Source organism: Cetorhinus maximus, chromosome 2, assembly GCF_964194155.1.
Source record: "Cetorhinus maximus chromosome 2, sCetMax3.hap1.1, whole genome shotgun sequence".
NCBI lineage: Eukaryota > Metazoa > Chordata > Chondrichthyes > Lamniformes > Cetorhinidae > Cetorhinus > Cetorhinus maximus.
Window position 1 is genome coordinate 12,102,899 of NC_135880.1, and position 12,986 is coordinate 12,115,884.

At 49.5% G+C, this 12,986-nt stretch overlaps 1 protein-coding gene across 1 annotated transcript in view; it reads left to right on the forward strand.

Moving 5' to 3' along the window:
* Positions 1–12,986, forward strand: part of dok7b (docking protein 7b) — a 97,108-nt gene that overhangs the window by 31,640 nt on the left and 52,482 nt on the right. Inside the window, exons 6-7 of the mRNA XM_078557346.1 lie at positions 5,777–5,884; positions 6,719–7,581. Of these exons, the coding sequence (XP_078413472.1) occupies positions 5,777–5,884; positions 6,719–7,581 (971 nt within the window). The remainder of the gene's footprint in view (positions 1–5,776; positions 5,885–6,718; positions 7,582–12,986) is intronic.

Genomic DNA, 12,986 nt, shown 5'->3' on the forward strand with positions numbered 1-12,986 from the left:
CACACAGTACTCCAGCTGTGGCCTCACCAAGGTTCTATACAACTCCAACATGACCTCCCTACTTTTGTAATCTATGCCTCGATTGATAAAGGCAAGTGTTCCATATGCCTTTTTCACCACCCCACTAACGTGCTCCTCTGCCTTCAGAGATCTATGGACACACGCCAAGGTCCCTTTGTTCCTCAGAACTTCCTAGTGTCATGCCGTTGATTGGATACTTCCTTGTCAAATTACTCCTTCCAAAGTGTATCGCCTCACACTTTTCAGGGTTAAATTCCATCTGCCACTTATCTGCCCATTTGACCATCCCGTCTATATCTTCCTGTAGCCCAAGACATTCAACCTCACTGTTAACCACCCGGCCAATCTTTGTGTCATCCGCAAACTTACTAATCCTACCCCCCACATAGTCATCTATGTCGTTTATAGAAATGACAAATAATAGAGGACCCAGCACAGATCCCTGTGGTACGCCACTGGACACTGGCTTCCAGTCACTAAAGCATCCTTCTGTCATCACCCTCTGCCTCCTACAACTAAGCCAATTTTGAATCCACCTTATCAAATTACCCTGTATCCCATGTGCCTTTGCCTTCTTGTGGGACCTTGTCAAAGGCTTTGCTGAAATCCATATAAGCTACATTTGGGAAAATATATTGGCCCTTGTCCAGTGGACAGAAATCATGGGCAGGATTTCCGGTTGGGTTCAGGACCCCGAGGCCAGGGTTGCATGGGGTTTCTGACCCCCACGCTGTGAGAGGAACAGCTGCCCGGCAATGATTTTCTTTCCCCTGAATTGGCCAATGAGTGGCCAGAGAGTGTGCCTACTGTCCAATTAAAGAAAGAGGGTGGGTCTCAAAAGCTAGAGGGCCAACAGGAGGCCATCCATCAGGGAAGGAGCTGCAGCCTGCTATTCAGCTAAGAGGCAGAGAGGGTGCCTCCATCTTGAGACATCCTTTCGGCTAGTTTCTGAACTTTTAACTTAATAAAAAACAAAATGGGCACAGCAGCTGGGCCACCTTTTGCGGAGGGCCCCTACACCGGGCGGTCTGTAGCTGTAGCCGTGGCCAGGGAGAAGGGGAGGGACTCAAAGCCCTGCTGGCTGAGAGTGGGGTGGGGTGCTGCTCTGCCCCTGGTGCTGTACAGGCGCACAGGCCAACTGGATAATTCCAGTCAGCCTCTGTTAACTGGCCTTGTGTCTTTAACTTGGTTGTCTTTCCGCCCGCTATGCCACTGTCAGGAAAATAGCCTGGGGGCAGGGTGGTGCTGGCTGGCAGTGTGGATTTCTGCTGGATGTGGACGATGATTCTGTCCCCCCTGAGGACCCCAAAAGTGGGGTTCAATGTACATTATGAAAATTGTATAAAGAAAGGGCTGTAGGATTCAGGGTTTTACATGTGGCATATTGAATATTAGATCAAGGAAGTGGCATTTGATATATATTTAGGTTATGGCCGGGATATCATTGTCCCTTTTTATTGTTTCGTATGATGGTTGCTGGAAAAGCCATTTGTTGCCCATCCCTAATTGCCCTTAAGGTTCTTTTAATTCACTCACGGGATGCGGGCTTAACTGGCTGGGCCAGCATTAAGGGCAACCAGGGATGGGCAATAGAGAAGGTGGTGGTGAGCTGCCTTCTTGGACCGCTGCAGTCCATATGATGTAGGTACACCCACAGTGCTGTTAGGAAGGGAGTTCCAGGATTTTGACTCAGCGACAGTGAAGGAACGGTGATATATTTCCAAGTCAGGATGGTGAGTGACTTGGAGGGGAACTTCCAGGTGGTGGTGTTTACATCTATCAGCTGCCCTTGTCCTTCTAGATGGTAGTGGTCGTGGGTTTGGAAGGTGCTGTCTAAGGAGGCTTGGTGAATTCCTGTAGTGCAACTTGTAGATGGTACACACTGCTGCTACTGTGCTTTGGTGGTGGAGGGAGTGAATGTTTGTGGATGGGGTGCCAACCAAGCGGGCTGCTTTGTCCTGGATGGTGTAGAGCTTCTTGAGTGTTGTGGGAGCTGCACACATCCAGGCAAGTGGGGAGTATTGCATCACACTCCTGACTTGTGCCTTGGTAGATGGCGGACAGGCTTTGGGGAATCAGGAGGTGAGTTACTCACCACAGGATTCCTAGCCTCTGACCTGCTCTTGTAGCCACAGTATTTATATGGCTAGCCCAGTTCAGTTTCTGGTCAATGGTAACCCCCAAGATGTTGATAGTGGGGGATTCAGTGATAGTAATGCCATTGACTGTCAAGGGGCGATGGTTAGATTCTCTCTTGTTGGAGATGGTCATTGCCTGATACTTGTGTGGCTCGAATGTTAGTTGCCACTTATCGGTCCAAGCCTTGCTTGCCCAGGTCTTGCTGCATTTGGACATGGACTGCTTCCGTATCTGAGGAGTTATAGAAAAACCTAAAGCCTGGAAAGGAAATGATGATGATCTACTGGAATCCTCCCCAAAAGTCAGAAGTTACATTTCTGATGAGAGGCTTGGAAAGTTGGTGCTTGTCACTAGTATAAAAAAAGATAACAGAGGAATCAAACAGATTTTGGAAGGTAAACATATCAGATTATTTTGTGATATTGATGCGTATTGATTCAATTATAATTGAAGGGAGGAATTGGAAGAATTATTTTCTTAGAACATGAAATACTTTAAATGCATATTGTTAAAAGAATTAATGGATGTAAAGTGGGTTCATCTTTCTTTGTTGGGTGGTGTCCAGTGATCGGGGTTAAAGGAAAAAGAAGAAAGGGATTGAAACAATGCACTTTCTAACCTCATTTCGACCTTGGCAAGGTAGAATAGTTCAGGAGTGAGGAAAGAACATGTGGGACTTTATTCAGCAAAATCTATCACAGAAAGTGTCCTCAACTCCCTCCCCAACAATAATGCCCAATCCCACTGTCCCGGCCCAATCCCATTGCTCCGTTTGCTGCTCCTATGTTTTTATTGTCCCTCTTTTCTAAGCAAATTCCCCTTTTGAAGACATTCATAGGCTGATATCTCAGAGAGAGAAGAGAGTTTAGATTTAAGGTGCTTCACTCAAGAGGGTGATGAATATGTGGAACACACTGCCTGATGGTGTCAGAAAGTTCAAGTGGGCCATTGGATAGTTTCTGTTGAAGGGAGAGAGTGTGTAAGGGATTAATGTGTAATGTGAGAGCCAAGTGTGGAGGGGGAGCTCATCAAGGTCAGGGAGGCAGTCAGCGTCCGCTGGAAAGAGCATTTTGAAGAACTCCTCAGCCGACACTCGATCTGCCTTCGACTTGAATGTCCATGACGCCATTCCTCAGTGCCCTGTACAGTTTGGTCTTGACATTACTCTGGGTCCGGGGTGAAGTTGAAAAAGCCATTCGACAGTTAAACAACAACAAGGCCTCTGGAGCAGATGGAGTCTCTGCTGAAACTCTGAAACCTGGGGCAGAATTTTTTGCTCGCCAGATGGGCGCGTGCCCGACTCCCTCGAGCGTAAAGTGATGCGCGATGACGTCAGGCGAGCATCCTGCGTCATTGCGCACTCGCGTGATATTCCGCTCAGCGGGCAGGCGTGGGAGCAGGAGCTGCGCCTGCCGTTCATTAACAAGCCAGTTAAGGCCCTTGACAACCCAATTGGCAGTGATTTAATGTAGCCCGTGTTTTCATGGGATGTGGACATCACCGGCAAAGCCAGCATTTATTGCCCATCCCTAATTGCCCCTTGAACTGAACATTTCAGAGGGCGGTTAAGAGTCAACCACATCGCTGTGGGTCTGGAGTCACATGTAGGCCAGGCCAGGTAAGGAGGGCAGATTTCCTTCCCTAAAGGACACTAGTGAACCAGATGGGTTTTTACAGCAAACAATGACAGTTTCATGGTAGCCATTACTGAGATTAGCTTTATATTCCAGAGTTATTAATTGAAATTAAATTCCACCAGCTGCCCTGGGAGTGGGTGGGATTTGAGCCTGTGTCCCCAGAGCATTCGCCTGGGCCTCCTGGATTACTGATTCAGTGACATTCCCACCGCTGGTGAAGATGCTATGAAGATGCTAAGATGCTAGTTCCAAGTAGGCAACGATGAAAACATCCCAATCTTATGAGCCGTACAGGGGCGTTCATTTTTCAAGTGGGGGCTGATAGACAGAGCTGCTGATGGCCTTGAAACTAGCCCAGAATCCAGGCTGTATAATTACTGCAGGTACTGGTACTGCATAGGAAGAACTGTTTTTTTCCCGGCCAAAATAAAGTGGGAAAGATTTTACAACCGTTACATTGAACGCTATGCGTTTCCTATGCTCCAGCAATGACTGCACTTCAACAGTAACTGAGCACTTTGTGTTAGCACTGTCGCCTCTGGCTCAGCAGGCTGTGGGTTCAAGTTCCTTCTGGGGAGACCCGCTGTGTTTCCGATGTTGCTGTCAGGTGGAGGTTTCCAGGATTGGCGGGGAAGTTAACCAGTCATCTCCATCCTAGTTCTGACTTGTGATGCCGCTGTGTGCAGCGCTGGTAAGGTAGTGGGAGAGGGGAGAGGGTTGAGGTAAGGGAATGAGATTGGGGTGAGTAATTCATCCATCAGGAGAGAGCTAGTGAGAGAGAGAGTCATAGAACGGTTACAGCTTGGAAGGACTCACCTAGTCCTGCTCCACTGCCTCTTCCTCTTAGCCCTGCAAATCTTCTTTCTTCAGAAAATCATCCAATTCCCTTTTGAAAGCCACGATTAACTCTGCCTCCGCTACACTCTCAGGCAGCGCATTCTAGATCCAAACCACTTGCTGTTTAAAAAGAAAAAGTTTTCCCTCGTGCTGCTTCTTTTCTCATTCACCTGACGTCACTTGGAGGGGACCTTGCAGGCGGTGGTGTTCCCGTGCATCTGCTGCCCTTGTCCTTCCAGGTGGTGGAGGTCATGAGTTTGGAAGGTGCTGTCGAAGGAGCCTTGGTGAGTCGCTGCAGTGCATCTTGCAGATGATACATGCTGTAGCCGTGAATGATGGTTACACACACATTATGTGCAATTCTAGTCACTTTTTAAAAATTCTTTCATGGGGTGCGGGTGTTGCTGGCAATGTCAGCATTTGTTGCCCATCCCTAATTGTCCCTGAGCTGCCTGGCCTTTGGGTCATTTCAGAGGGCAGTTAAGAGACAACCATATTGCTGTGGATCTGGAATTACATGTAGGCCAGACCAGGTAAAGATGGCAGATTTCCTCCCCTAAAGAACATTAGTGAGGCAGACGGGTTTTTACAACAACTGATAGTTTCATGGTCGCCATTACTGAGACTAGCTTTCAATTCCAGAATTTCCCCCCGCCCCTTTTCTCATTAATTGAATTTAAATTCCACCAGCTACCCCATGGTGGGATTCGAACCCGTGCCCCCAGCGCATTAGCCTGGGCCGATTTTTTAAATTACTGGCCCAATGACATTTCCAATATGCTACAATCTCCCCCCTCGGCTGTGCAATCTCCAGGTGTCACTTACCAAGTGAATTGCTGAGTCAAATCCATTCTGGTTGGGAATAGTGATGTTACTGTGTGCAGCCACGTTACCAACAAAGAATTAAATTTCTGTTGGGGACACTCTTCCTTTCTCGTCTCTGCCCAAACTGAGTGGTGGAAAATTGGCACGGTGCCTCATTAGCCTAGAGGGTAACCAGGACTGCTCTGGCTTTGAAGAAAGAAACATTGGAGACCGTGTGTCCAGGATAATTACGCTGGGGGTTATTGATGCCAGGCTGATTCTCGCAATCAGACTACCTTTGTGGCAAAATTTTTAATTGTTCTCCATTTGAATCATAGATCCCAGTATGAGCCCGGCCTATCTGGAGGAGAAGATCAGTCATGAAGCATTAGAGTTGGAGAAACGGTTGAGTCTTCTGTCACAGTCCAGTCGGCAAAGCAGTGGAGGTTAGTAGAAAGTGTTTGAACCTCTTGGCTTAATTTTTAATTTCTGCTTCCCCCCCCACCCCTCACCCCGTCATGTCAAACTTAACAACCATGAATCGCCTCTGTTCGCACGCTCACCTCTGAATCAGGTATTGTCAGATCGAGCCCTATTCCAGAGACTGAAAGACTTACATTTTAGACTGATATACCCAGTGAGGGAGTGCTGCACTTTCAGAGGCGCTGTCTTTGTGTCAAGACTTTAAAACCGAGGCCCCATCTGCCCCCCGCCACCTCGGGTATTTATATTTCAAAGATGAGCAGAACTCCAGGACAATATTTATCCCTCAGCCAACTTCACAAAAGCTGACTACTTCGTCACTGCCTCCTGTTGGTGGTGAGCTTGCCGTGCGCAGGTTGGCCTCTGTTTCCCTACATTACAACAGTGGTTCCACTCCATTGTAAGGCACTTTCATGCTGAGATCATGACAGGCACTGTAAAAGTGTCAGTCTTTCTCTTCCTCCTCCCCCTCCCTTTTACCTGAGCATTATCCAGTGATCCTGCCAGAAAACCGGCACGTGTAGACACCAGGTAAATGTGGGATTGGTCGGGTGATGCACCTGTAGTCAAATAGCTTCCTTATGCACACGGTTGGGGCTTGGAACAATTGGATGCACTGCAGGGGGCCTGGGGCCATTCAGGAGGGGAGGGGGGAGAGGGGGGGTGATTTCGCTCAGCTCCAGGAGCCCAGTGATCACCTGGCGTTGCTGTTGACGCCATCTCATCTCATCCGGACGGTTTGCAGTGGATGTTTTTATTTACCTTTTGTTTGTTTTTGTTTTTTGTTCCTGATCCAGGGGATGACAGGAGTCTGTCCAGCTCGACCGAGTCCTCGGACGCCAGCCAGTCGGACAGCGCCAGCCTGGGGAGCCGGCTCACACTGTGGCCGGAGCAGCCGGCGGCCGGCGGCCTGCAGGAGGGTCACCCGCTGGGCACGGGGGCCAGGGGGCTGGGCCCGGCCGAGGAGAAGCTCTACGCGGAGGTCACGCGGGGGTCCAAGCCCCCGGCCAAGCCGCCCCGGTCGCGGAGGCTGCAGGAGGTGGGCCGCCAGAGCTCCTCGGACAGCGGGATTGCCACGGCCAGCCACTCCTCCTCCTCCTATTCCGGGAGCTTCTCGTCCTACGCGGGGAGCCTGGACGTTTGCCAGAGCGACGAGTTTGGCTCCCTGCTCAGCCTCCTCCCGTCGAACCTGCCCGCCGAGCGGACCCTGTGCACCTGCGAGGTCCCGGCCCCTCCCGCTCCCGCTTCAGAGTACCAGGTTCCCAGCTCCCTCCGGCACCACTACGACACGCCCAGGAGCGTCCTACAGGCCGCGGCGCTGAAGGAGGTCCCGCCTGTGGCTCCGCTTCCCCCCACCTTAAAGGACCAGGCCCCTGCGCCTCCGGGGGTGGCCGAGGGCACGGAGAGGGGCCCGAGCTTTCCTTCTGCCCTGGAAGGTGCCAGGGACCCGGCTGGTGAGCCGTACGTGGACGTCTTGCCGAGGTGGACTCCGTCGAAGCCGCAGGGGCCACTGCCGGATGCCGCGGGGAGTGAGGCGGCTTCGATCGTCGGAGCCGGGATGCCGGGAGCGGGATCGGCGGACCCTTGCGAGATGTGCGGCCCTTACCCAGGGGTGGGTCGGGTCCTCTTCACCGCCTGCCTGACCTGTGGAGGCCTCAAGGTAACCCTCAAATACTCAGTAATTCTCAGTAATGGCGGCAATGACCATAAGGTGCATGACACAGAAACAAGCTATTCGACCCTGTTAGCCCACGTCAGTGAGAGTGTTCCGCTCGGGTAATGTCCCTGGTCTGTAAATCTTTGACATCCAGTTGCAGGTTTAAGCCTTCCAGACACTTAAAACGTCTTATCTAGGCTAGGCTAGCTGGTACTCCCGCTGCAGTGCTGGGGGAGCGCTGCACTGTCAGAGGTGCCATCTGTCCGATGAGACATCAAACCGAGTCCCCGAGATGGGAAAGATTTCACAGCCACCGTTTTGAAGGAGAGCAGGGGAGTTATTCCACCCCCCACCCCCCCACCGCCGTGACTAAGCTGATTATCTGTCAACCAAAGGGGCTCAAACAAATTTTCTGATCATTATCTTATTGCTGTTTGTGGGAGCTTGCTGTGTAGTAAATCGGCTGCTGTGTTTCCTTCTTCATTACAATAGTGATGACGTTCAAAATGTACCAAATTGGCTGCCATGTCCTTTGAGATATCCTGAGGTTGTGAAAGATGCTGTAGAAATGGAAGACCTGTTTTGAAATACGTAGCAGGTATAGAATATGGCCAGACAGTTCTTTCATTTTCATGATAAGCAAGATGTCTCTGGGCGCTTTCACCTTTTATTTTGGAAGAGCGGGGACTGTTCTATAGACCGATGTTGATGAGGAATTTGGACAGAAAATCATCTCCTATCCTGATCCAAGTCACTATGAAGCTAGTTAGCTTTTTGCCTCATCCGATAGTCCAAAAACATTCTGTCGCTTAGTTTTTTCAGCATGGAGGCAGATCGCTTGGCCATACTCGCTCTGTAAGCTTTGAGCTTCAGCAGTCCTTTCTGGATGGAGAGGCTTTAACCTGGAACCCAGTTCCTGCTGATCCCTCTCCCTGATCCTGGAACTAAACCTTCTCCTCCTGTTTGTGCCAGGTCAGAATGGGCCTCTGGGGTTGCGAGTCCCAGCCAGCCAAAGACCATGCGCTGGGCACATCCTGTCGGCCGCTTGGCTCCGGAGAGAGGGCTCAGGACAGGAGGAGCTCCAGCCAGCTGGCTTTGTGTTTGGGACGATAGCAGATTTTCTTTGTTTGTACTCGGGCAAATAGGTGATCACCTGGGCAGAGCTCATAGCGGAAACCCAGGCAGGAAGGGGTTGTGTGCACACGAGCATGAAAGCAAACACCCTGGCACTGCAGGAACTCACCAAGGCTCCTTGGGCAGCACCTTCCAAACCCAAGACTTGCTACCATCTGGAAGGGCAAGGGCAGCAGATAGATGGGAACACCACCACCTGGAAGTTCCCTTCCAAGCCACTCACCATCCTGACTTGGAAATATATCGCCGTTCCTTCACTTGTCGCTGGGTCAAAATCCTGAAACTCCCTCCCTACCAGCACTGTGGGTGTACCTACACCACATGGACTGCAGCGGTTCAAGAAGGCAGCTCACCCCCACCTTCTCGAGGGCAATTAGACATGGGCAATAAATACTGGCCCAGCCAGTGATGCCCACATCCCTTGAATGAAGCAAAAAAAAAAACCCTTTTGCACGTACACTCACTTACACTTAACACGTGTGCAGTTGTGTCTATCTGTGCAAACTTGCACCCACCCGTGCAGGCCCACCTGTGCAGGCCCACCCGTGCAGGCCCACCCATGCAGGCCCACCCGTGCAGGCACGCGTACACCTCCTTAGTGCAGAGGCTGCGAGATTATTCCTTTGTTTGTTTACAACATCAGAATTTGCCTGACCTTGCCACCAGTTTACCCTCTGCCTGCCTGATCTCTTTCCTGTATGATTTCCACTGCCAGTTGCCCACTTGTCATCGAGAAGCAGGGGGAGGCAGGGGGTGGGGTGGGGGGTGGAAACAGCTGAATATGCCCCCCCAGAGAGACAAAATCACTTCAGAAAGGGACAGGGCAATGAATCTTGGACTCAGGAGCAAAACCACACGGTGGATGCTCGCCTGCTGTCTGGCGGGCTGTGCAAAGCTGAGCACACGAGGCAGTCACTTTGCAATGCAGCCAGGGCTTGCTGCCGGGCAGAGACGCGCGCACACAATACATCGGAGAGTGTTTGTAATGAGGCTCCTGTGTTGTGCTTTCATGACTTGCCAAGTTTGATTCTAAGTGAAGGCACCAGTGTAAACACTGGCACACTGAGACAATGGGGTTTAGGATTACATGCCACACTATAAATACAATGGCACCAGCAAGCACGTTGTCATATTAAAAGTCCTATATGGGCAGGAACTGAACTCTGGGTTAAAAAGGGGCCCATCATCCCACCGAAGCTCCTCTTCCAGCACATTTTGAGAGAATGATTTGCATTTGAATAGCACCTCAGGACACCCCAAAGTGCCTTACACCCACTTTTCCAACTGTGACTACAGTTCAAGAGTGGGCGTAAAGCGCTTTGGGATATCCTGAGGTGGTGAAAGGTGCTATATAAATGCAAGCCTTTATTTACAAATAGAGGGGCAAGGGACTTCAGTTTATGAGGAGAGGTTGGAAAACTCCCCTCGGAACAGAGAGGAGGTTAAGGGGTGGCTTTAATAGAGGTTTTCAAGCTAATGAGAGGTTTTGACAGACTAGATAAAGATTGACCCGTTTGTCATGTGCTTCCATAATCGAAGGTCACCGATTTCAAATAATTGGCCAAAAAAAAAAATCTCGAGGCGGGGATGGGAATTTTTTTATCACTCCTGGAGTTGTTGGGATCTGGAATCTGGAATGCTTAATCTGAAAAGGTGGTGAAAGCTGATCCCGTGGATAATTCTAAAAAGGAGTTGGATGAGGAACTTTACGGGGGTTACGGGGGGAGGTAAAAGGCCGGGATGTGGGGCTGTGACTGCTCTTTCAAAGCACCAGCACAGGCACAAAGGGCTAAGTGTTGCCTGTCCGCGCTGTAACTTCCTGTGATTCCACGATCCCCTGCCTTTCTTTGCCTAAAAACCATGCTGGTTCTCATTGCCCATCCCACCATCCCCCAAACCCCCTCTGGCTCACTGGTGAGTTTGAGCCAAGCTGAGACTATCATCGCAGGCCCTGCGTGCGTGATTGTGCGCCTCTCTCTCTCTCTCTCGGTAACACCTGGGTCACAACATCAGGTAACAGCAGCCAGCAAAGGGCTGCTGCCTGCCTTTTGTACGCAGGACACTGGTCGTGACAAAGGGGTGGGGAATAGGGAGACTTGCAGCACTGGGGGAGTACGGTATGGGGTAGAGGGGGCAATGGAACAAGTAGACATTGGAGCTAGAGGGTGAGGGTTATGGAGTTAGAGCAGGAATGTATAAGTTTGTTTTACTGTGGCTGTCTCCCCTCCAGTCGTCTTTCAAATAGGTGCTGCACTTATTGTTTGGAGGGACCCTCAGTTAAATTGAACTTGTGTTGGGGGTTGCCTTATACACTGTCATGAAAATATAATAATTTTCATCAGAATATTATTGTGAGTTATTGTAAAAGTAGGTTAATAATAGGGGCTGGATTAGTTTCTCTGTGTGGATGTGTGTGTATGTATGTTTGGGGTGGGGTGGGGGGGTGGATTTAATTGAATTGAAGACAGCTGGCCTGAAGCTTTTGAATTGTCAAAAGAGAAGCTAGGTTTGAAGTGCTAAATATGTAAACATGGCTGAAGCTTTAGAATGTGAGGTTTGAGGAACATTCGCATCTTTAGATAAATTAGGTTAGTTTGAATTTCAAAGGGATGGTAAGGTGTTACACCTATCCATCAGAAGTTAAGCCAAACAGTGTGTATATTTTTCCCCCAAAGGTTACTGATAATATGAGCGCCATGAAAAATTTATATTGTGAGAAAAGTGAAGTGGCAAAGATACATTGGAGCAATGGAATTTACATTAAGGAGAAATGTGTATAAAGGAGATGAGGTTATGTGTAAGGAGGGGGCATTCTAAGATTTAACAAGTGTGAAAAGCCTCCAGCCTCTGTGCATCAAGCTGCAGTCTACAGGAACCAAAGCTAAGGAAACTCACTGTGAATATCCCTGTCCGGGGTATTGTGTGTTGCCTGGGCCTGTTGAAATCTATCTTGTTTTCCCGTTGCTTTACTGGAGGTGTAACTGAGAGTCAGATTAATTAGGGGAGTTAGGGGTTATTTTAGTAGTAATTTGTAGGCCTACGTATGTGCTTAAAATCTTTCCTTTTATTAATAAATGCTTAATTTAGTTTTTTAAGAAGCCTCTAAGCCTCGGTGGACTTATTACGACTGAATTCAAGCCACGCATCTCGAAAATAAAATACAAATTGCAAAACAGTTGTGGCAGCTGTTTCAAGTTCCCCTCTGGGATTTGAGCAGCTCAGCATTTACCACCCGCTGTGCCACAACAATACCTCCGGACTGTTTTGTGGGGGAGCCAGTGGCCTAGTGGTACTGTCACTGGACTAGTACTCCAGAGACCCAGGGTAATCCTCCGGGGACCTGGGTTCAAATCCCACCACGGCAGATGGTGAAACTTGAATTCAATAAAAAAAAAATCTGGAATTAAAAGTCTAGTGATGACTATGAAACCATTGTTGACGGTTGCAAATACCCATCTGGTTCATTAATGTCCTCCCTTTAGGGAAGGAAATCTGCCTGACCTACATGTGACTCCAGACCCACAGCAATGTGGTTGACTCTTGACTGTCCTCTGAAATGGCCTAGCAAGCCACTCAGTTCTCAAGGGCAGTTAGGGATGGGCAATAAATGCTGGCCTAGCCAGCGACGCCGCCATCCCATGAACGAATAAAAATAATAATTCCCAGTTTCCTTTTACGCTTGCTGTATTGGCGATATTCAATGCCTTGGGTGTGATGTGGACATCAACCATCAGCTGTGACTGTGATGCATACCTGGCTTGAAGAAGGGGTGTTAATAAATCTGTACATCATGGGTTAGGCCAAAGCTGGAGGGCTGTACAGTTTTATTGCGCATCCCGACTTTCTCGACCCTGTGCTCGCTGACCTGTATTGGCTCCTAGCGCGGCAGCGTCTCGAATTTAAAATTCTCATCCTAGCTCATCACCCCCTTTTTCTCTACAGCCTCCCCCAGCCCTAAACCATCCGAGAACTCTGCACTCAATAACGCCGGCTTCCTGAGCATCCCTGATTTTAATTGCTCCACGCACAGCAGCCGGGCTTTCGATTGCTGAGGCTCTGAGCTCGGGAATTCCCTCCCTAAGCTGTGGAAATTGGGCGATGTAGATTTAATAGGGTCACAGGGAGGGAGAGGAGTCGGTTTTATGTGAGTAGCTTAAAATACCAGGACTGTGTTTAAATTGCCGTGAAGCTCCAAGGGAGAGCTAATAGAGGTTTTAAAAATTATCAAGAGGACGCCACAGGCAGACATTTGGCCCATTGTGTGTTTATTAGCT